The following is a 25,098-nucleotide window of genomic DNA, read 5'->3' on the forward strand; positions in this document are numbered from 1 at the left end:
ATTTTTCAACTCCCAGTCTAGTCTCGTGTTTTTATTATTCACAAATGAACAGGAAGTCCGACTAAATAACGAGCGATCAAAGATAAAATTGTCACCTTAATATTCTCTGGTAATTTTGATTTACAATATTATTTATTAAAAAAATAAATAAATAAATAAATTCTAAAAATAGTTAAAAAGTCAATTAGACCACACGAGTACTTGATGAATAAAATGCATAGAATCTCGTGTCGATAATGAAACATAAAAAGGCACAAAGAAAAGTAAATGCTAAAGTTTTGACATTGGATACATTATAATATTTTTTTTTTTTCTATTATTATTTTTTTCTAGGCTATATTTAAAGCTGGCAGTGTGCCATTTGTCCATCGACACTTTTTTATGCTCAAGAAAAAAAATTCCATGTGTATAATAATCCATAAATAAGCACATATACCTGCAGATATGTAAACATACCTAACATATATCGTATAAGGGTATAAATATCGCTTACATCCGAGCAGAGGCATCATGCAATCGCATGATGAATTTCAAGTAATTTAAATATCTTTTCACGTAAAGCTATTGGCAGTATCATTAAATAAGCACACTTTCCTTAGAGTTAATCCTCTGCTAGAGAGTCGAGACTCTCTTCACTATTTTTTTGGTTTTATTTTTATTTATTTCTCGGCCTTTTTTTCCTCACTTCCCCCACGGTTTATATCATCCGAATCGGAGCTTGTAATAGAGAGTTCGATTAACGGCTACGCTAAAGTTCAAGGACGCTTGTGTGATACAATACGGCTAAAAGGGTCTTCGTTTGAGATTTCTCAAATCGGAAAAATATTTCGGGTTTTTATTTAAGTTCAGTTTTTATTATGTTTGTAATTTTGAAATTAGATTAATCATTGACCGAGCACTTAAGAATGATCATAACTCCTTAAATATTAATTTTTGAGAAAAATTTTAAAAGACCAAAATTGAAGCTTAGAAAATTTCCTATGAAAAATCGTTATGCACTATCAAGCTATCTTCAGTATTTTAGAAGATATAGCTACTTAAATAGTGCTCTGATAGTTAAAAATAAAAAATTATTATCTAGTCTCTTAAAAAATGACTATAACTCCTAAAATAATGATTTAAAAAAAAATTATAAGAATTAAAAATTGTAGCTTGATAAATTTCCCATGAAAAATTGTTAAGCACTATCGAGCTATCTTCAATATTTTAGGAGATATAGCTACTTAAATAGTGCTCTGATAGTTAAAAACAAAAAATCATTATCTAGTCACTTTAAAAATGACCATAATTCCTAAACTATTGATATTTAGAAAAATTTATAAGAATTCAAAATTGTAGCTTATAAATTTTCCTTTAAAAAAATTTTTTAAATTATTTTTTTTATTGAATAAATATTTGAAGAAATAAATAACGTGAATGTAGAAATTAAATTATCATACAATAGACATATCCCGGCAATAAAAAGCGAATAGAATATTTTTTTCACTGACCGAACATCGCAAGTATCATTAAAAGATCCATCTGACATTCAAGGGAATTATATACGAGCACTTTATTACAATTTACGGTACACCGTTGCTGGAAAATCGTAAATTGCGCCCCATAAAAAAAAGCCCTCGTGTTTTAGTGCCTTCATTTCAATTAGTTTTTTTTTTTTTTTATTTATTTTCTATAAACGTGTTAATTATTCCGAAGTGTTGGATATTGGAGCCACGCATTGAGATCGTAAATCAAATTATCGTTTCTAGTATAGGGCAAAAATATATTTATGTTTTTTCTGGGAAATTTATTGCAGGGGTTTTTTCCGCTGACACGAACGAGAAAATATTGGAATGATAAATTGGAACTCGTCTTTAAATTCGGAAAAAATAACAAAGAATCTGAGTGCCATCAGTTTTAATTAGCGCTAAATGAAAATTGAGCTTTTATTTTTATTATATTCATTTTAATTAAAACGTGATATCGGCAATTTGATGGAAATTTTTAAAGGAAACAGGTAATAATATTGTTGTTAATATTTTTGTAGAAAGAGTGGGTTAATTTTTTTTTTTTTTTAAATTTAATTTAAAAAATAAGAATAAGATAATTAAACAATAGACTCTTAACACACTCGAGACATCTCAAAAAAGATTAAAAATAAAAACCACCCGAGAGTCTCTTGAGATGAAGATTGTAATTTACACGAGCGCTTCAACGATAATCGATAATCTAGTGTGAGAATGTAAATAAAAAATTTTGAGGTTAAACAAACTTTAAAGAGAAATGTTTATTATCTTGTAGAAAGAAAATATGTTTGGAAGTGTCAATCAAAGGCTTCTAACAGGAGTAAATTATAAGTTATAAGGTCGAAGGATAGAGTTGTAAGGGTTAGATCGAGAATATAATTTATAATAAAGCTAGCGCTCGAAAAAATGTGTTGATATCAAAAGTGAAGATCATGAATCATGACAAATATTTGCCGGGTAAATATGACGTTTAAAGTCGTCGACCTCCAGACAACATGACGTGGATATTTTTCGTTAAAATGTCACACAGGTGACCCAGATCTAATCCGGCGTCTAGGCGTCCGAGAAATTCGGCGGAAAAGGTGAATTAAGAAAGGTAGATCGTTGATAGTTAATGTAGCTATCTCGGGAAAATATCAACAAATTTATATCAAATTAATTTTTAATATATTTTCTGCGGGGGAGTGACCACTTTTGGCATCAATATCCCGTTAAATATATTGTTAGGAGATAGATATGTCAACCTAACATATGGAAAGTCTATATACATACATATATATATATATATATATATATATATATATATATATATATATATATATATATATATATATATATATATAGCCAAGACCGGGTTTACAGTTATAGTTATAGCTAGCTATAGTGGTTCAGCCCGATATGAGGAGATCGATGTTCCCCGGCGGGTCGATATTTCTCAGCAAGGCCGCTTTGCGACCCTTCTACATTATTAATATCGAATGGACGCTCGACGCATTTGTGAAAACTAACGTTATGATCAACGGCTCTGATAGACAATAAACACCACAGCTCTGCTAATATCTGCCACTATCATCGCGCTTTTCAAGATTGGTACAGTAAAAAAAATTTATCAGTTATAAAAATGGACATAACTCCTAAAATATTGATTTTAGAAAAAAATTATAAGAGATCAAAATTGTAGCTTAGGAAATTTCATAATAAAAATAATTAAGAACTATCGAGCTACCTTCAGTATTTTAGGAGATATAGTAACTTTAGTGCTCACTACCCTAATAGTTACTGTAAAAATTTGTAAAATATTTATTAATAAAATTATTATTATTATTATTGTTTTATTATCAACTGACAGTAGCTAAAAAATTTCAGGTGTGACATTGTTCGAGGACGAATTGATAAAAAAATATTATTTACAATTAAATAATTATCGAGAGAACAAAACTCGTTTATCTAGATGAAAACATTTCACGCGGAAGATGTATTATATTTTTCTTTATTTTATTAACCGCGAGTTAGCATAGTGTACGGGCTTTGGCGAACGGTCAAACTCCGGATGTGATATAGATTGAGTGCTAGTTCGGGGTAAATAAAAATAACAAACAATATATATATATATATATATATATATATATATATATATATATATATATATATTCTACATAGAGTGTAGTTTTATTTTACTCGGTCGTTATTTTTAATTTGGTATAATCAAAAATTTTATTGGCGTGACAAGTGATGGCGGAGTGAGGAAGAGACCTCACCCATTGTAACCCATTGTAACAGTTATCTTAAAATCTTATCCATAGATACATTATATCCATAGAGTCATAGATTGATAGAGCACCGATTTCCATGCCCCTGACCGCTTTGCATGCCCGACTCTAATGCATATTTTATTACTTTATTTAATGACGATAGATTTACAAGGATTCTCCAGGTATTTGTTATTCGACATTGACATTAATTACGATCGATCGGTTTTTCAACTACACCGATAACAGATACTGAGGATTTAAGTACTTTCTGCTGTTAACTATCGTTAAGACACGGTTTTTCTTAATTAACAGCCAACTATTACGCAAAAAACCAAAAAATTTCCTAAAATATTGAAGATAGCTCGATAGTGCGTAAAAATTTTTTATAGGAAATTTTCTAAGCTACAATTTTGATCTCTTATAATTTTTTGATAAATTTGAAAATTAAGGAGTTATAGCTATTTTTAGAGTGACTAAATAATATTTTGGTATTTAATTCAAAAATTTTCTGTTCAAATAATAATAATAATAATAATAATAGTAATGACAAGTCTTGAAAGCGATGAATGAAGCGCAAGAGGGATTTTATTCACTGCAAGTTCAAGACTCACACCTCAGATTGGAGCATCAACAATCGGGAGGGTTGTCACGTCAATTCAAGTAGAAAAAAACACACTTGGTCAGACACCGATAATTATCGAGTTTTATATCATTCTCCCCTGTTAAATAACACTGGCGACTTAAAAGACCACTTTAATTACTCGACTCAATGATTAAATTTCTATTTCTTCGCCAAAAAAAAAATATTAAAATTTTTTTAGTAAGTAGATAATAATTTTCCATTATTAACTATTTGAGTAGCTATATCTCCTATAATATTGAAGATAGCTCGATAGTGCTTAATTGTTTTTTGTAGAAAATTTTCTAAGCTACAATTTTGGTATCTTATAATTTTTTGATAAATTTGATATTTCAGGAGTTATAGCTACTTTTAGAGTAACTAGCCAAGTATTTAATCCCAAAATTTTTTTTTCAAATAATAATGATAATAATAATAATAATAAATAGCCTAAGAGAATTAGCCATGGTAAGGGTGGGTGATTTTGAGGGTGAAAATTAATCTCTCGAAAATCTGTCGGTGTAACCCCTAAATATAATATAAAAATGAAATTGACTTGAGCAGCGATACATAAAACGTCGTGCTCTTTGCCATGCGCCATCGACCGACCGGGTCTATAAATAAACGCGGAAAGAAGGGATGAATGTCGTTAGGTATTTAGCATTTCGCGACAGGAACTTCCTGACCCTTGGAGACTTTATATCGCGGCTTGACGCCCTCCTCGGCATCGCTCAAAAGGCTCCCTAAAAATTTTATTACCAAAAAATTTACATTCTAACACAAAAAAATGGCTCATTTAACGCATTTTCGAGTCTATTTGCTTTCATTTTCACATAATACATTTACTTTGGGTCTATCTGTGCAGCCATGTGTGCTACACACACAATTTACCTCTCAGAAAACACACAAAGCAACAATATGCCTTTTATTTTCCCCGGGACTTAAAATATGCACTTTAAAAATATTTTTTTTTTTTTATTTTTTCATTATTATTCCTCAATGTTTTGTCCAAGAGCAGCCGCGTGTGAAACATAATGAAGACTAGATAGAAAAAGAGTAAAAAAAAAAAAAATAACGGATATGAAATATCCGTGTAAAGACACGTGAATTATGTTGAAAGCTAGTTATCATGATCGACTTATCTCCACAGGCATTTTGTAAAGAAAATAAATAATAAAACAACCCTGAAAAAAATAATAAAAAAAGGTTTATACACTGGAATAGATAGTACGGTCTATAGAACAAAACTTTTCTAACGACTGTAAGTACTTGATCGAGTGTCAAAGTACTGATTTATAAAAAGTTACGCCACTTTTAATCTTGTTCAACAGTCAAATAATTTTATTTTGTCGCTACATGAAGAGAATTTAATTGTCATCTAGTTTTTTTTTTTTTTCTTTTTTTTTTTATTTTACGCAATTGGAATTAATTATACTTGAGTTATTTAATTAATAATTTAAATTGGAGTATCTGGAAACTGGATAATAAAATTTACACTTTTTGATGTTAATTGGAGTTTATAAACTTTACACAGATGGAAAAGTCTGGTTTAATTTAGATTTTCGATGTTGTTGAGGCATAAATATTGACTTTATTTTGTAGAAATGTAAATTTGACAGTTTTAAAAATGTAGTGCGTGGAAAAATTGGCAAATTTACATGAAAAAATGTAAACTTTGTGGAAAATTTAAACTTAATATGTGGAAAAACTGATAAATTTTCACAGTAAAAATTTACATGAAAAAAATGTAAATTTATTTGTGCGGAAAAACTATAAAATCTCCAAAGAAAAATTATAAATTCAACATTACAAACTTTACAAATTTAACATTAGAGAAATGTATATAATTTTATCTAAAAGCAATAAAATCCGAGATAACTATTGAATTAACATACATTAAGGAAGTTTTTAATTTAACGGTGGAAAACTTTTATCAAGATCCTGTTCTTGGAAGCCGGCACCGAAAGTAATGTGTGAGTTTACACAGTACAGCCAAAGCCGTATAGTAAGAAATTACACAAGTTTGTCCCGAGATTTTTATCGCGTTGTTGACAAGTATATTGCCGATAAAGTCTTGTAACACTTTTATTCAATCTTTATAACTTTTTATTAGAGGTTCTTTTTTCTTTTAATTGCCGTACTTGAAAGAGGAAACGAGTAGCTGAGCGATTTTCACAGTGAATTCGAGGATCTAGGCTTTGATAATAGTAATTTCAGTGCGAATGATTCTGGAATAATAGAATAAAGGCGACTCTATCGAGGGTGGTATGGGAAATGTGGGACGGATTGAAGAACGGGCTTTTGATATAAAGGGGAAAACTCGCGAGTATTGTTCATAAATGCATGCAATAGGTACACAATATGGAGAAGCTATAAACAGATTGCTTCATTGTCACGAGTGTGCTAATAGTCTGAAAAAAATGTGTATTACTACTTGCTTTTGATATAATACCTTTTTTGTTAAATGTCAAAGATACTTTTTATCATTTTTATTATTATTAATATTATTATTATTTGAAATAAAAATTTTATATTTAATACTAAATTATTATATAGTCATAAACTATCGAGCTATCTTCAAAAAAATCATCATATAAAATATTTATTTAAGAAAAAACAATTATTATTTATTAAAAATTTAATTTAGAATTTTTGTTAAAAATTTTTACGACATATGATAAAAAAAAAATTAGTTGACAATAATCATAAGAATTAAAAGAGATATTAATAATTTTGCGATCGATGTTAAATCGCCTCGAGAATTCTTAATAAAAAAATAAAAAGACTTGTAATTTTGGACTCGTATCATCTTTTTTAATCCACAACCACGACTCTTTCATTTTTATCCGCAATTTAGCTGCGTTTTCTCTTGTCGCGGGTAAAATTACTAATTTAAGGCGGTTTTATTTATAAAATGATTATTTTTCACTGCACAATACTTTGCTCATAAAAACTGAGCAAACACTTTTAACTCTGCTGCAGTACGAGATGGCATTTACAAGACAAAAAAAAAAAAAAAAAAAAAAAAAAAAAAGATGAGAAAAAGCGAGTTAAAATTTATAAAATAAAAAAGTAGAGTGTAAACAGCATAAAGTAGTTTTATTTTACAGCGACATATAAAATGACTTGGAGCTACATCGATTTATTTTATTTAAACTAGTGACGTATTTGTGCGCTTTGAGTGAAATCTGACGGCGAGGACGGGGGAGGACTTTTATTCCGAGCTGGAAGCTTTTTACTCGGCTGCTGTGCGTTTTTTAACCACTCGTACACTTTTATACTTTTATACTTGAATTCTTTTATAAGGGATGTCGGCTCTGGAACTATCATTCCCCGAGCCGAAAAGTAATCTCCTATCTTTATTTTCTTAACAGCGTACATCTGATAGATATAAAGCTCTATATTTTTTTTTTCTTAAATAAATTTTTAACTCTATCTTTGATCCATTAATTAAGTTATTAAAAATTATCAAAGCAATAGCTTTTATAAATCATTAAAAAATTAATTTTTCTTAATTCTCCATTTAAAAATTTTTATATTTTTTATTATTTTTTTAACAAATAAATTTTAATTATTTTTTAAATATTTTTTAGCGAATAGCGGGAAACATAAGCTTTAAAGTGGTATTTTTATTTTTAATTTTGCTAAATAATTAAAAGAAATCTAACCGTGGCACTAACAAAACAACCAAAAGAAATAACACTTATGATAGTTAAAAAATATTTATCAACAGTTGATTAATTTATTTTTAAATAATATGTCTTGTTGAAGGCAAAATCTATAGATCATTAATAAAAAAAAATAATCCGATTATTTTTAATAATAAATATACGATAGAGTAATTATTTTAATTGGAAAATAAAAAAATTCAGTTATTTATTACAACGATTGTTTTATTATTTATTTTATTTTTTAAATATTTGTTATTTAAAAAATAATTAATTATTGTGATCTAATTGAATTATCTATTTAAGTTATCGGGGGTTATTAAAAGTCTCAAAGTTATTTTATTTTTCCACAAACGTTTTTATTAAAGGGTCGACAACAAATCTTTATCACACAGTTATTTTATTTTTATCAATAATTATTAAATATTTATTAACTACAAACAAATATTTATCAACTATTAATAAATAGTCTTTAATAAAAAATTTATTAATTAGTAGTAAATAATTATTAAGGCATTTGATGTTATAAAAAAATTTATTAACAGTTAATAAAGCCTAAAAAATTTTTTTTTAAATAATTATTAAGGATTAATAATATTAATAGAGCATTTACTTGCCAAGCAGGCAAAATAAAGTTAGCATACCCGGTAATTTGTTAGATCTCTATAAAAAATCTTTGGAGCGACAGGAAACAAAGCGAATATAAAACAAAAAGTATAAATAAATGTAATATACGTGTGCGATAACAAAGTTATCAAGGAGCCGAGAGTTAACGTACAATAATGACATAGCAATTTAGCCCCAGGCGTCCCAAACAGTTACCAGTTACCAGCAGCAGTAGCAGCATCATCCCCCCGCGATATAATATTGCGGTAGAGGGCGAAACTACGCGGCAGCTTAGAGCCACAGTTGGTTGCGGGCTTTCGCCCTGTTAAGATCGCGGCGGACGCTGCTTAATCCATACTCCGCTACGTCACTGGGCTTTGTTTCTCAAACGCCCCCTCGCCCCCTAAAACGTTTAAACAAAAACCCGACCCGGACGAAATATTAAATTTTATACGTCAAGATTCGAGTGAGAAAATAAAATGTGGAAAGGTCAAAGGATATCAGTTAAATTGATAGCTCACAGGCTGCGCCACGGATCCCCGGTTACCACGTATGCCTCCTCTGGTGCTTAACCAGTTATATTTAATGTGCGCAAATGCGGGACGAACCAGTTTTTAACACAATATTTCAAAGTTAAGCTAAGAGTTAACGTTGCCAGTCGAGAATCTTAAAAACAGTTTTAAATTTTTTCCTCACTCCGATCGTTTAAGCAATAAATTTAAATATTTAAATATTTATATAATTCAAGCAATCGTAAAAGTGCATTTAGATTACCAATAATGTAAACATGTGTTTTGTTATTGTAAAAGGCTTTTTTTATACTATTCGATACGGCTAAATGCTTCTTTTTATATATATATATTAATAATCACGAATATAATACTTGTACAACCGAGTGTTAATAATTTATTTTGTGATTAGTATTTTGCACGGTTAAATTTTTATTCTAAGCTGGATGTCAATGATTATAATAATAATAATAATAATATTGTGAGGCTTATAAGTTATTCAACTGACACAGAAAGCGACAGACGTCCGAAAGTTTGTTTTTAATAAATAAAAAAAAAAATTCCACGGTTTAATAAAATTTTTAAATTCACATATAGGATTTTTGTTGAATTTTTTTTTTTTAAGGAAATTTTTTTTTTTTTATTAATTATAAAAAATATTTTTTTTTTTGGATTAATATTAAAATTTTTTAATTCATCTAAAATATTTATCTGTCGATTTTTTTTTGTGAAAAAAATTTTTTTATGTAATTTTATTGAGAAATTTATTAAATTTTTGAAAAAATTATTATTATTAATTAAAAAAAAAAAATAAAATACAAGAAAATATATTTTTATTAATTATAAAAAATAAATTTTCTTTGTATTAATTTAAAATTTATTTTTCTCAGTGTGATGATCAATAATCAACAGTGTATTTAAAAAAAAAATCATCATAATATTTAAAAGACAAAAAAAAATAATAATTAGTGACTTAAAAAGTGAAATTAAATTTTCTAAGAGCAATAATAATTTAGTATTGATAATGTTAATAACAAGGTTTAAATTTCCCCGGTTTATTGTCGGGAGGGAATTGTTCAAAAAAGTTCTGAGGTGAAAAATTAAAAAAAAAAAAAAATTACCCAAGTGTTTTATAAAAGCCGGAATAATAAATTTATTGTGAAATTACAATAAAAAAAAAAAAAAAAAAAAAAAAAAGTTTTAGCTGAAGTAGAAGAAACAAAAAGTGATTGAGATGAAAAGTTTAAGGGAAGAAAGCTGGAGCGGTTTCACGAGGCACGAAACTACCGACTGACATAGGCAGAGGGATCATGGATTTTGCTTAATCTCAAGAATTACAAGGACAGTCTCTAGTTATAGTCTAGCTAATCCGATAGATAAATAGTGTGATAAGTCGTGACAAAATAAACACACTCGGAGATGACGGAGGCGAGGGTGCTCCCGATCTTCGAGTCTAATGGGCGCGATGAGGCTCGCCAGAGGGGAAAGTGGTCACCGGGATGCTGCACAGTGTTATGCTAGGCTACGGACCGGGACGTGGGAGAAGAGATAATTATCCCGGGTGTCATCCAGACCGGCGGACCAGGCGATTCAGGATGAACCGGGGTGAGCAGGAGACTCTGTTCAGGCAGAGTCGCCAGCTCACCAGGATAGTGTCCTCCCGCGAGGACTTGGTCCTCAGTGTTCTCAAAGCCCCTATCAGCCAGCAGCAGCAGCAGCAGCAGCAGTCTTGCAGGCATCACCAGTACTTGCACAGCCCCCAGGAGCACCAAAACTGCCTCCCAGACCATCAGAGTCACCACAAAAAATGCCCTCATCAAGGTATTTGTTTATTCTCACTTGCTACACTGAAAAAAAAATTTATTTCAATTAAAAAAATTATTTTTAAAAATATTTCAGTAGAAAAATTCTTTAACTAAAAAATTTTTATTTATTTAAGAAAATTAAACTCTTAAAAATTATTTTTTTGATTCAAAAATTTTTCTCTTAATTCAAATTAATTTTTTTTTCAGTGTAAATTTAAATTTTAATTAAAGACACAAGTTCAAAGTAATTACATTTGAAATTTTGGGTTATAATTAGTGATTTGAAGTAAAAAAAAAAAAAAACCTGCTTAGTAATAATTGAAAATTATACATGGTTATTTTTTGGAAAAAAATTTTTTTTTATTTTATTTTATTTATAAGTTCTTTTAAAATAAGTTAAAAAAATTGTTTAATTTTAAAGATAATTATGTTTTATCTTGACTAATAATGATAAAATTCTTCAATACAATCTTAATTAAAAATTTAATGCACTCAATAAAAATTTTTAATCAAAGATTTTGTCTCAGCAATCAAAAAAATTTTTTTATCAGCACAAATAAAAGCAAAGACCGAGCTAAAGGAATAAATGCAGCAGTAGCAATAGCAATAGCGGTTTATCGATACCATTGTAAAGCCCTACTTCTTAGGAAGTTTATTTTTGTCTCCCAATATCACCGTTGATTACCTTTAGTGCACTATACAGTTGTTAATTTCGACGGGTAAAGCTCGGGCTTTAACTTTTTACAATACAATAATACATATTGCGCCCAGCAGTCAATAATCATCAATCATACAAGCCAGCCCATATGTCACAAATGACATACATGTCTACATCCATATCTATTATTTTAAATTTATCATCCACTGTTTAATTATTTACACAGATTATTCTTCAAATTGGACACTCATTGCTTCGAACAATTAATAATCATTTCTATTTCTTATTTGGATAATTCAGGCAATAAGATTCTTGCAAGTTAAAAAATTTTGTGATGATAAATAAAATTTTTTTTTAAAGATATTTATTTATTTTTTCATGTAAAATCAGATTATTAAATGGCGGATTACTAAAATATTTCGAGTATGAAAAATATTGACAACCTTGAGGCGGTTTAGCTCGATAACAAATTACAAATTACGAATTGCAAATTACAATTATTCTTTTCAGTGGAAGGCGCTTAACTATTTACCGGATAACTGAAAGCCCGAAACCCGCGGCGGCGTGTCAACTAGGCCGTGTCTCATTAATCCCTAGTTTCTTTGCAATTATACACAAACTTAAACGTCTTAATTGATGGTGGCTGTTCTAGCATGCTCACAAGAACCTGTACAATTAATGTCTTCCTGAATCAGTCTGCCTCTTAATTTGCAAATCCTTCTGAGAGAAACACGGATTTTCCTCTTAAATATACATACATTTATCTTTAATCTTGAATAAGAGGATGCATCTCCACTTAGCTCTTATCTGGGATTTTTTTTTCTTTTTTTTTTTTTTTTTCATAAGCTTTACGCAAAAAAAAGCTTACTTAAACTAAGAAATTTTTTTAGTTAAATATTAATAAATTTTTTATTGGAGAAAAATTTATTTTTATTTTATTGATTAAAAAATTTTTAAATAAAAAAAAAAAAATAGAGGGTATGCCCGAAACTGGATTCGAACCCCGTTCAGTCCACGCGGTTAATATAGAGTCATATAACTAGGCTATCATTGTTATGTTGATGACGTCTGATTTTATTAATTTTTTTTTTTAATAAATAAAATTTAATCAACTATCGGTAAAAAAAGTTACCAACTACCCTAACTCCAAAATGTCGGCCGCATTTGGAGGTTTAATCAAAGCAAGGATAGAAACTAAGATCATAAACAGAAAACAAGCCAAGCTCGATGTCTTTATTTACTTCGAAGTTACAATAAAGAAGTTATGAAGCCAGAAGCAAGGAGCTGGGGAGTTGGGAGTAAACTTGAGCGAACGTTACCGTTACGTCGGATAGTTTTCTTTGAAAAGGACTCGGGACAGATAAGACGCTTCCTGCCTGAAGTAAACCTTATACCGAAACTCAAAAGTTAACCTACACCTCACTGTCAACTTTGAGAGCAGAAGTTGATAACTATTTACATCATACATCACCAATTCTCATTTTTTCTTAGAATTATTGTTTTAATTTCCAACTTACCGATGACGTATTCAATATTAATTGTATTTAAATCCAAAATTGGCGCTTTGAGGGGTGCAATTTATAAATTTATTATCAAGTAAAATTGTAAATATCTAAATTTCATATTGGTCGAGTTTGAGTATTTTTCTTTTTTCATCATGAGATTACACAATATCAATACTTTATGACTGGATAAAATTCAATATTTAGTTTGAATGGGCGGCGTGGCCTTTTAAAATTCACCCTAAGATTCAGAACCGGCGGTGTTACTGCTACTGCTTGCCCCAACTTCAATCTTTTCAAATAAAATAAGAGGTAATGGTTTCTCTCAAGGGAATCCAAATTTAATCCCATTTAATCTCTATAGTGTTTATTTTTTTTTTTTATAATAAATTATTTTATTTTTTTACGTTGTTAAAAGAGAACATTTGAATTTTTTTTCGATTGTAAATTTTTGGTCTTAGATCTCAGAAGCCAAAACCCAGACAAATTATTTTCAGAAATCGATTTATTCTTGAAATAAAAATAAATATATATATACTAAAGGGTGCATATATAAATAAATAATACTTTGAAGTGAACATCCTTTTGCTTTGAGACTGTGAAATATTTTCGAGAGAATTTTAATTTGGTTTTTTATTTGATCAATTGACGGTCTTTGAAATAATTTAGATTTATACAAAAGTGTATTTTTTTATATTAAAAAAATTTTTTTTGAGTTTCTGGATTTTACCGATAGGTGTCGCATGGCTGAATTTTTTCTCGCTAGTAGAAAGTTACGACCAAAATATAAATAAGCAGGTTAAAAATTTTATTAGTGTTTAAAAATAGTGAAATTTAATTTTTTTATTACAAAAATTGAAAAAAAAATATTTATAAATTTTAAATCCGTAAAAAAAATTGTTTTTTTTAATTTTCTAAATATTTTTTATTATAATTAAATGTAAAAAGTAACAGATGGCAAATGTAATTACCTGGACTGAGTAAAATAAAAAGAAGCAAATAAAAAATAATAAAAGAATGTTTAGGTCAAACTTACAACGAACGTCTTCCAAAGCAAAAGTCAGAGGATCAAAACACGCGACTGACGGAGAAGCGGTACAGCGCGGCGGCGGCTTACGCGGCGCTCCAGGGGAGCGAGGACGAGCTGGTCTCTTGCGACACCACTGAGGACCTGGCGTTAAAAACGCCCGGGAGTGAGACGGAGGACACCGATAACGGGGTGAACACCTTGGAGGACAACCCGACGCCGCGAAAGTTCACGTTCCTTCGGCGGTTCCGGTCCCCGAGGTTCGGAGAAGCCCATCACAAGCGAGTTCCCACCCCGATGAAGAGAAAGCACCGCAGGAAAAGAAGCAAAGGGGATATTATTAACAGAAACGACCCCGGCAATGACGTTGGGGGGGAGGAAGAGGAAGAGGAAGAGGAAGAGGAAGAAGAAACTCCGATTCCTGTTCAAGCCGGCGTACCTGATCCCTACTACCCGATTTACTTGCCCATTGATCAGGCCTTTAAGGCCAAGTATGTCTTTCATCACAAAAAGGGAAAATCATTTCAAGAACGGCTTTATGTTTTTCTCGAGCATCCTGGCGGCTGGATTTGTTTCGTTTATCATTTCACTGTGTAAGTTTTTTAGTAGTCTGAATTTTAATTTAGTTAGAAAAAATTTATTTTTAAATGACCAATTAATTTTTTCACAGTTGTAAGCTTTTAATTATTATTTTTTTTTTTTTTTTTTTTTTTTTTTTTTTTTTCATACAAAACCTAAGATAAAATTTTTCTGTAATTGTTATTTAATTGAAATCAACTTGTCATTGTTATTAACCATCAAAAAGGGATTCAATGAGCCGGTAATTTATCAAGAGTAATAACAAACAATGTTTACAATGATTATAGCTCAGGGGTTCAAGCAAAATTCATAAACAACGGAAAATTAAATATGCATCACCTTTGAAAGTTTAAATGAGCAACGACAGGTCCTAACTAATTCATCACAACCCCCAGGGCATTTTATAACGTTACTTCGACATATAACTCCTATTTATATGACCTACATTAATATAAATTAATATAATCCGGTAGCCACTAATTTATCGTGGCAATCATAGTCCCAGACATAATCGCAATCACTCTCAAATTACCGGAGCGATATTTTTTAATTTGTTATTTTTTTTAATACATTTTATTTTATATTTAAATATTTATTAATCATCACGATGATTATGATTATGATTATGATTATATTACAATTTCTTAATATTTGCATTATCATATTATTGACACAGTAAATATAATTTAATTATATTTACTGTCAATAATTTAATTTCGTCGGATAGTTTTGGATAAATTAAAATTTTATGAAATTTCCCTCGATAGAAAATAAAATATAGTGAATTTGATTTATATCAGACTGATTAATAGTTCTCGAGATAATCTATTATATAAATGGCGAGACTATTAATTATATAGATATAAAAAAAAATTGATAAAAAGAGCAGGCGTGCAGCCGTGAACGCACAAATAGAATGAAATAACTTGAAAATGAATAATGAGGATAGTGCCGCTGAACAATCGATCAATAAATAGACATCCGAGTTTGATTGTGCAACACACTGCACACATATTCACGTTTGTATGTGCCATTGTAAACCTGTAGCGTTTGAAAACACGCAGAAATTACGAATTTAATCCGCTTGTAAATTCAGACTTAGTCAATTACTGCGGAAAATTCATGTTATAAGCTAATCCTTTTTTAAACCTTATTATTTTGTGGATTATTAATTGTTTTTGGATTATTTTTATTGTTTGGAGAGAAAAGTTGTGAATTAGGTACTAAATCATTAATTAGTCGCTATAAAAATGGCTATAACTTCTTAAATATCAAATTTATTAAAAAATTATAAGAGACCGAAATTGTAGCTTAGAAAATTTCCTATGAAAAATAGTTATGCACTATCAAGCTATCTTCAATATTTCAGGAAATATAGCTAACTTAATAGTGCTCCGATAGTTAAAAATAAAAAATCATTATCTAGGTAGTATAAAAATGGTCATAACTCCTAAAATATTGATTTTCAGAAAAAATCATAAAAATCAAAAATTGTAGCCTATAAAATTTCTGATAAAAAATTATTACTAACTATTGAGCTATCTTCATTATTTCAGGAGATACAGGGTCCCTAACTATCACTGATTCTCCAGTCACTGTAAAAACGACCATTATTATTAAGCATGATAATTATTAATTCACACTTGTGTAACAGTGCACAGTCAGCAGGTGAACCCATTACTCATTTATAAATTTAATAGCAATTAACCTCAGCGAAAATTAATTTACTACCAATGTGGGTTAGTTTGCTCAATTCTTTCCCACCTAAGCTTGTTCATTCTCCAATCCGCGTAATACACTAAGCCAAAGTAGACTATTATTATTTATTATTAAACAATCATAAAAGCCCTTTCAATTTCTCGGTTTCTCTCAGAAAATATTCTTATAAATAGTCACAATAATATTTATTCGATGTCAAGAGTCCCGGGTTCGATTCCCGAACTGAGCTCTATTATTCTTTTCATTAAATAAATTAAAATTAATGCCGTGAAAGACCGGGGAAAAAAATTTACCGGTTAAATTACAAATAATATATAAGAAATATATATTTTTAGTAGATAGATACGGCAATATATGATATATTATAGATAGATAACGTCATATTACATTCGGTAGGTGATTTTACAAATCCAAAAGTTCAATTTCCGATTGTCAACCTTCTACTGGTATTCGATTTCGCACATAGTCATATTAATACATATATATATATATATTTTGTCAAAGGTGTATTATCGTGGTATATTGTATATTACTAAATTATCGGGTTTATCAGAAAGGATATGATAAAAATAAAATATTCCAAGGCTATTAATACATTTTTATCATATGTCTTTAGTAAAAGACTTTTAACCTACAATCTAATTATAAACTTACATGATCTAGTTATTTTAAATGTTCATGATAAATAAATAACTAAATAAGGATGATAATAGTAAAATTTTTTTTATAAATAAATATTTTAAGAGTTATGGACAATTAATTTTCATTGATATTTTTTTAAACCGAGAAAATTTACCCTTGATATAAAAAAATTTTTTCTGTGATTACTTTAATTTTCCTTCATCATATCCCGTACCCCGATTTAATTCTAAGGACCCCAATATATCACTCGGCTGAACAAAGAAGAGTTGAAGTTCTGCTTCCGGCATAACTCAGCCTCACTATTGCATTAAAAGAGTTGATTACGCCGATCGGTTTGGCGATTTTTTCCAGGCACGGAGCTTGCAATTAGACTTGAGAGTTATCGTTATCGGTATGAGTGTTGATATATAAGTGCAGCAAGTCGGGATGGCTTCACAAGCGCACATGCCCTGGAATATACAGCAATAAAAGTTGTTCCCGTGTTCTTTAACACGGATGGCGTGTCGAGGGACCATAATTTAAGTCGCGGTTGTGCCTCGGTGCCCATCAACCTGCCTCGGGTCACCTTCCTCGACCTACTGCGATAATTGTCTTTATGTTGAAACCTAACTTGCACTTATCAGAGCACTTTTTTACCGGGTTTGATGGATTGGCTGCCCGAAACCTTTCCAAATAAAGATCTCGAGACGATTTTTCAAGCTGGTTATCTTGCGGTTGGGTTTTGTTTTGCGAGGGCTGTGAGTGGAGATTTAACAAATTTTTATCTAGGAATTCTTGGAAAAAAATGGGAATAGATAAATTATTGTTATGTAAAAAGAATATTTTTATTTAACTAAGTTATTGACTAGATACTCTAAAAATAGCTGTAACTCCTTAATTATCAATTTTATCGAAAAATTATAAGAAACCAAAATTGTAGCTTATAAAATTTCCTACAAAAAATAGTTATGCTTTATCGGGCTATCTTCAATATTTTAGAAGATATAGTTACTTAAATACTACCAATACATTGAAAATTAAAAAATCATCCAATTACGATAGTTATAGCTATAACTCCTAAAATATTAATTTTTGGAAAAAATTGTAAGAATTCAAAATTGTAGCTTCATAAATTTCCTATAAAAAATTATTAGAAACTATCGAGCTATCTTCAATATTTTAGGAGAAAAAAAAATTATTAATAAAGACTAACAATTTATTGAATTTTTTTAGCGCAAAAAAATTTTTTTTTCTGTGCACTATCTAGGAATATCCACTCGTAATTGGTGCGAAATACATCAATGATATTTATATTCATTGGCGTTCCTCGCGTGTTCGAAAATACTTAATCATTTGAGGTGTTTTCCGTTCTCTTATTTTTCCCATCTTCGCTAATAACTTTTTCTCTAGGTTTTTTTCTTCCTGGTCTCAGGATCAATCCTTCTGAAATTACCAAAAAAAAAAAAAATTAAAAAAAAAAATAAGCCAGGTAATGAGATTACTTTTACCCGAAATAGACCTGCCAATATTTACAAAAATTTTATTTATTTGAACTCCGGTAATTAATTAATTGCCTGTTCGTGATGTTATTATGATGATGAATAGAACTCGGTGAGATTAAATAACCCATTACCCGTGATTTTATTTAATATAATTTAATTAAATTATAATTTATATCTAAAAATTTTTTATTTACTTTTTCAGGTTCATGGTGGTATTGGTGTGCCTCATATTTAGCGTACTATCAACGATAGAACAATATAGTAATTTCGCAAATGAAACTTTGTTTTGGATGGTGAGTCAACAGGACACAAAAAATATTTTATTAATTTCATTATAATTTTTTCCATCATAAATGAAAGTTTGTTTCATTTTAATTTAACGCGAGCGTCGATGCTCTATATAGGCCAGCATGGAAGAATTATTTGCACACGCCAACAATGGAATGTACAGTCGCTCTGTAGTTTTTAACTAACCTTATTTTTTTGGCTTGGTTTTTATTAATAATTTGATTTTATTCTTTATATATATATATATATATATATATATATATATATATATATATATATTTTAAATAATACATTTTTCCGTAGAAAAATTTCCTAATTTGACTTAATTTTTTTTATCAGGGCATATCAGGTCTAATATAGCCACTTTAGGTCACATAACACCAAATATAGCCTGATCTAACCTAATATATCCATATATCTGACCTAATATAACCGATTTTCACATTAGGTTGTATCAAAATAAATTTTAAATTTATATATTAAGTCATATCAGACTCAGATCACATTTAAATTGATATATTAAACCTAATATAGGCATATTAAGTCATAACAAGACATATAAAGTTAAAAATATTCTGATATAGCCTTATATCTAGTCTAATATAGCTTCATATAGCTATATCTGGTCCAATATTTGGTCTACTAGGGCCAATTTTAATATCAGGAGCTACAAAATATCACATCAGGCTATATTAGATCATTTTTCAACCTGCAAATATTTAAAGGACAATTAAGGACAATTTTTAATGGCTGCTGAAAGTAATGCGCATAAAGACGATTACCTAGATAGAATAGATTAATGAAAAGCCAAGTGTAACTGACGTTTCTCAAGCTAAAGCGAAAGTCTCATCGATTAATCCTCCCGCTTAACTAACACTAATTTACAACTGGAGTAGCGTAGGCAGTAGGCATTAGGCACTAGGTACTAAGCACTAGGATGAGCATTGCAGCCTTTTTCAGCTGACGTCCTGAATTTGTTGGTAGGACTTGACGTTTGCGTCCGACAGGTGAAGCTAATCCAACTTTGGTTTACGTAAACAGCCTAACCACCAGCCAAGTGGATTAGTATTCCATCAATCACCCTCTGAATTCCGATTTCATCGCTTAATTGATAGTCAGCGACTGTCTGCAGCTGACATGATCCGGCAAGAGTCTCTAACGACTGCATTTACTTAGTGTCTAGTTCCTCCTTCTATCTCTCCCTCTATATTTGGTTCGGGAAATAATCAATGATAGTTCAGGGTTGTGAGCTGATATTTTTTTTTTCTTTTTTTTTTTTTTCGATTTCAGGAAATATGCTTGGTTGTGTTCTTCGGCGTGGAATATATGATAAGACTATGGAGCGCCGGCTGCAGGTCAAAGTACATGGGCTGTTGGGGGAGGTTACGATTTATACGCAAGCCTATTTGCATAATAGGTCAGTTTTTTTATTTATTTTTATTTAATTAATGTTATAATTTTTTTTAAGATTTTATATTAATAAAAATTTATTTAGCAGATATTTAATAATTTTTTTAACAAATAAATTATGACAAAAAAATAATAGAAATTAAAAATACAATTTAAAAAAAAAATTAAAAAAACATTAAAAAATTATCGTGACGGCTATTTTTCATGAAAATAATATTAAAAAAAATTTTGTTATATTATTATTATTTACTGTAATTTTAAATAATTAATTTAATAAAAATAATGGAGGATAAAGTTAAAAGTAGTTTTTTCCAATGAAAATCTGACAGAAAAATGTCAGGAAAAATAAAGTATTTTTTATCATCCTCGGGGAATAACACCTCGGGATATCTGTCGTATTCTGTTAAAATAATATACTAGTATACCAGAGATTTTCTGATTCGTGTGGACCAGAGATTTATTTATTTGTTCTTTTTTTCTTGATAAAAAAATATCGGTATAATTTAAAGCTTTTCGTTAAAAAAAAAAAAAAAAAAAAAAATGTAAACCCAATTTCTAAAAAAATATATTTAATCTCCAGATTTAATCGTGGTGGTTGCATCGATAGTCGTTCTATCAGTAGGAAGCAACGGCCAAGTGTTTGCAACTTCCGCTATCCGAGGGATAAGATTCCTCCAAATTCTGCGAATGCTCCACGTCGATCGTCAAGGTGGAACTTGGCGACTTCTCGGGTCCGTCGTATTTATCCACCGTCAGGTAATTTTTTAGTCCCTTTTTTTGGCACTGTAAGCTAACTAATTAATTAATTAAAATTATTTAATTGCCCAAAAAAATTCAGGAGTTAATTACGACGCTCTATATCGGGTTTTTGGGGCTGATATTCAGCAGCTACTTTGTATATTTAGCGGAAAAAGATGCCGTGGGACCTGATGGCAAGACTGATTTTGCCAGTTATGCCGACGCCCTTTGGTGGGGTGTTGTAAGTATTAATAATTATTTTTATTATTATTAAAATGACAATGTAGTGAAATTAAACGGAAGATTTAAATATCAGATCACCTGAAACTCAATTAAATACTGACAACTGAATCTTAGGACACATAAGCTCACTTGAATAGCAATCCTCTAATATATACAAGATAAATCAAGCGAACGCGTATACATGTATATTGATAGCTCAGTCGAAACAATGCTCCTTTGTCACTACTCACTACTCACTAGTTACCGAACAAAACCAACAGAGATATATCGGGCTGATTATTAAAACAATGTCTCCGTCTATGTCACTATAATCGCTATAAATATGCGCTATAGTTATTTATCGTTTATAATTATATTATAACTATAATTATGCATCGTTAAATTAATTGACAACTGGCGGCTGGCGGTCTCTCGAAGCGACAATCTCCTGATGGCAATTATCGCGACCATTTAGTGGAAACAAAATATTAAATATTGTATCGACATTTATGTCTGATTGTTTGCTATGTTAATATTTATTCATTTTTTAGATTACCGTGACAACGATAGGGTACGGAGACACTGTACCGCAAGTAAGATTTTTTTATTTATTTATTTATTTATTTATTTATTAGTCTGATGTTTTTCTTATGAAAATTCTGATAAATTTCAGACCTGGATGGGGAAAATAGTCGCCTCTTGTTTCAGCGTGTTCGCAATATCATTCTTTGCACTTCCAGCGGTAAGTTTTTTTTTTTTTATTATTGTTATTGTTGGTAATATCAATATTATACTGGGTTGTGGTGAGGAAAATTCGATATTTCACAGTGTAAACTAACGACAATATTGCCGGATAATGCCATAAACTTCTCCAGCAAGTTGTTTATCCGCGGGTAAATTTTCAAGGACTAATATTAAGTTTCAAACAGCTACAATTCGAGTTACTAACTATCCAAGTTTTGTGTCATAGTTTAAATAACTATTCAATAATTTTTATCTAGTTTTTAAAATATTATTTCTTAATTTTTATAGAAAAATTAAATTTTTTTTTTTTTTATTACATTTAATTATTTTAAAGAAAATTAAAAAATTTTTAAAGATATAAGCTCATTCTAATGTTACACTCATTGAGACCTTTCATTTGATTACCCACATCAATTTTTCATATATTTGTATATATTATATATATATATATATATGAAAAATATATAAAAAATTTTATTTTTTAATTAAAAATTGAATAAACTCTAAAAATAATTTTTTTTTTATATAATTTTTATAATAAAATTTTAAAAAATAAAAAATTTATCAATTTTGTATTTTTGAATAATAAAATTACACTAAAACCCAAGATGAAACGTTAAATTAAAACTTGGGTTAAACCCGATAAAGTAATTTATAATTTTCTCTATACTCCACGAATATCTTCTTAGTAACTTCCGGTGAATTTTTCATTAATATAAAAGAAAAAGTAAAGGAGGTTGTAGATCCTCGCTCACTTAAATCGACAAGTAGCTGTAATCTAATCACTAAGAAATTTAGCAATTTACAAAGTGATAATGATGAATAATAAACTATCTCAATAATAATAATGTTAATGAATTTAGGGAATACTCGGGTCAGGTTTTGCCCTAAAAGTCCAACAAAAGCAACGTCAAAAGCACTTCAACCGTCAGATACCAGCCGCAGCGATGTTGATCCAGTGTCTGTGGCGATGTTACGCCGCTGACAAAGCCATCAACAGTGTAGCTACCTGGAATATTTACATTAAGGACCCGGCACCTGGCGGACAACCCTCCACGCCGCTCGGCAAGGTGAACTATTAATAATATACGGCATTTAACTATTCCATATCACAAGTAGAACATTTAGCTGTTGACTGTAAATGTTTACTAGTTGCTTCTCATGTTTTTGAACGTTAATATGGCAATCCGTTGCTGTTTTTGCAATTTTTTGTTTATTTATTTTTTTTTTTACGATAATTTTTTTTTTTTTTTGAAGCAGCAATATGATTTAATTGGTAAATATTTTTGGACGGAGAGAATTTTTTGGGAGAATTTACATTTTTTTAATTAAATTCTTAAGAAAAAAAAAAATTACATGAATTTTTTTAAATTAAAAGCTTTAAAAATTTTTTGAACAAATAAATTATGAAAAAAATAATTTATTTTTAAGTGTCTGCTAATTTTAGTCATAAAATTACAGAGAATTTTAATTAAAAAAAAAATTAATTTTTTGTAATTTTTAAAACAAAATTTTTTTGGAAAAAAAAATATTTTATTAAAATAATTAATAAGAAAAACAATTAAAAAAATAAATTATGTTAATGGAGGGGATTTTTGGCTTCGAGTGAGGTTGAGGCAACGAGCAAAGAGTGTGTGGCAATACACGAGTTCCAGAAGCCGCTTTCTTAAATTTAACACAGAAAATTCTCTCTGTACACATTTGTCAAACACTCGTGTCGAATCGGAAAATTATAATTTTTTTTTTTTTGTCAGTCGTATTAAAGGCACTTGTGAATTTTGAGCATTTTTGATGAGCCAGAGACTTTGTTTAAGTAAATTCAATCATGATAGTTAAACTCCTCATTTATTTCGCAGTAGAGCATTAAGTGTTCCCATTTTTGAATAATTTTCACTAATTACTAAAAAAAATCCGCAATAAAATTATTTTTAATAATTTTTGACCCGGCTCAAATTTCTTTAAAAAATAAATCTTGAGCTGGAGGGAAAATTATTTTTCTTTATTATTCTCAATATAAAATAAACAAAAATTGTCATATGGTAGGCAATTGATAAACCAACCGTAATGTATTTCAGTTGATTTGTGTAAAGAAGATGGTATGTAAATGGTTTAGATTTATTTTATTTATTTTTTATATCTCCTTATGCATGCTTTATCTTTTTTTTTTCATTTTTATAATTATTATTATTATTATTAAATTCAATTTGTTTTTTTATTTTTAATTATTATAAAATACTCGACTAATTTGTTATCATCAGTCATTTTTATGTCAGTCGCTGTAAGTGCACAGAAAATATTTTATTTTGATAAAAAAAAATTTTTTTTCGCTTTAGCTTTAAATAGACACTTCAAGGTACCGGAAATTTATAAATTTATAATTTTATAAATTAATTAGTAATTATTTCAATAAAAATTAGTGTAAATTTTCCAGACAAAATTAGATTAAATTAACCCAGAAATTAAATAATCAATAAACATAATTAAATAAAATTATTAAAGAATTTTCCTATAAAATTTAATATCATCTAGATGTTATTTCAAAATTCATGTCAGAGAAATAATTGAATTAATGAAATGCCCCAACATATTTTAAATTATTTTAATGAGAATTTTAAATATTCAATTTATTAATTTTAACGATCAATAATTTTTAATTATTTTAATTTAATTTTTATTAATTATATTCCTATTAATTAATTGGAGCTGGTAATTATGTCATAATTAATAATTAATAACAAAAGTAAAATTAAAAAAAATAAAAAAATTTTGTAATAAAAAAATAAAAATAAAATCCTTCATAGGCTTTGTTACAAAGTTTCGACATCTCAATGGACCGAAAAATAAAATCCATGGATAGAGCGTTTGTGTAGCTTACAACAATATTCATATCTCTAGCTTGGTGTATTATTGCACGTGCATGAGTTTGAATTGCGTGAGCGCATATTGTAATGTATGTCAATTCCATTTACTCATTCCACTGTTATTACTGTTGATTGCTGCTACTGCTAAATTTCTCTCTCTATTTATCTTTATTCTCTGTCTCTCTATTTTCTCTGTTTTTTGTATAACTATGCGCACTTATTTATGTAACACTTTACGTGAATGGTATGTGGCTTGCACGGTG

The 25,098-nt window shown here is 29.1% G+C and overlaps 2 protein-coding genes across 2 annotated transcripts in view; both read left to right on the forward strand.

The window, feature by feature from the left end:
* The window catches only part of Kcnq (KCNQ potassium channel), a 44,203-nt gene that overhangs the window by 13,335 nt on the left and 5,770 nt on the right, over positions 1-25,098 (forward strand). The window contains exons 5-12 of the mRNA XM_074251846.1: positions 18,775-18,865; positions 20,151-20,277; positions 20,851-21,026; positions 21,109-21,249; positions 21,782-21,823; positions 21,904-21,972; positions 22,838-23,044; positions 24,050-24,070. Of these exons, the coding sequence (XP_074107947.1) occupies positions 18,775-18,865; positions 20,151-20,277; positions 20,851-21,026; positions 21,109-21,249; positions 21,782-21,823; positions 21,904-21,972; positions 22,838-23,044; positions 24,050-24,070 (874 nt within the window). The remainder of the gene's footprint in view (positions 1-18,774; positions 18,866-20,150; positions 20,278-20,850; positions 21,027-21,108; positions 21,250-21,781; positions 21,824-21,903; positions 21,973-22,837; positions 23,045-24,049; positions 24,071-25,098) is intronic.
* Positions 10,659-14,748, forward strand: LOC141533385 (uncharacterized). The gene is made up of 2 exons (XM_074252258.1): positions 10,659-10,980; positions 14,150-14,748. The coding sequence occupies exons 1-2, from the start codon at positions 10,659-10,661 to the stop codon at positions 14,746-14,748; spliced, it is 921 nt and encodes a 306-aa protein (XP_074108359.1).

This window comes from Cotesia typhae, unplaced genomic scaffold, assembly GCF_013202065.1.
Source record: "Cotesia typhae breed Kobodo isofemale line unplaced genomic scaffold, CoteBio_Ctyphae contig_83, whole genome shotgun sequence".
NCBI lineage: Eukaryota > Metazoa > Arthropoda > Insecta > Hymenoptera > Braconidae > Cotesia > Cotesia typhae.

Excerpts from the sequence above, each read along its gene's own strand:
- LOC141533385 (XM_074252258.1), top strand. The coding sequence starts at position 10,659 with ATGCTGCACAGTGTTATGCTAGGCTACGGACCGGGACGTGGGAGAAGA. Across the intron at positions 10,981-14,149 it reads CAAAAAATGCCCTCATCAAG|GTCAAACTTACAACGAACGT; the intron begins GTATTTGTTTAT and ends AAGAATGTTTAG.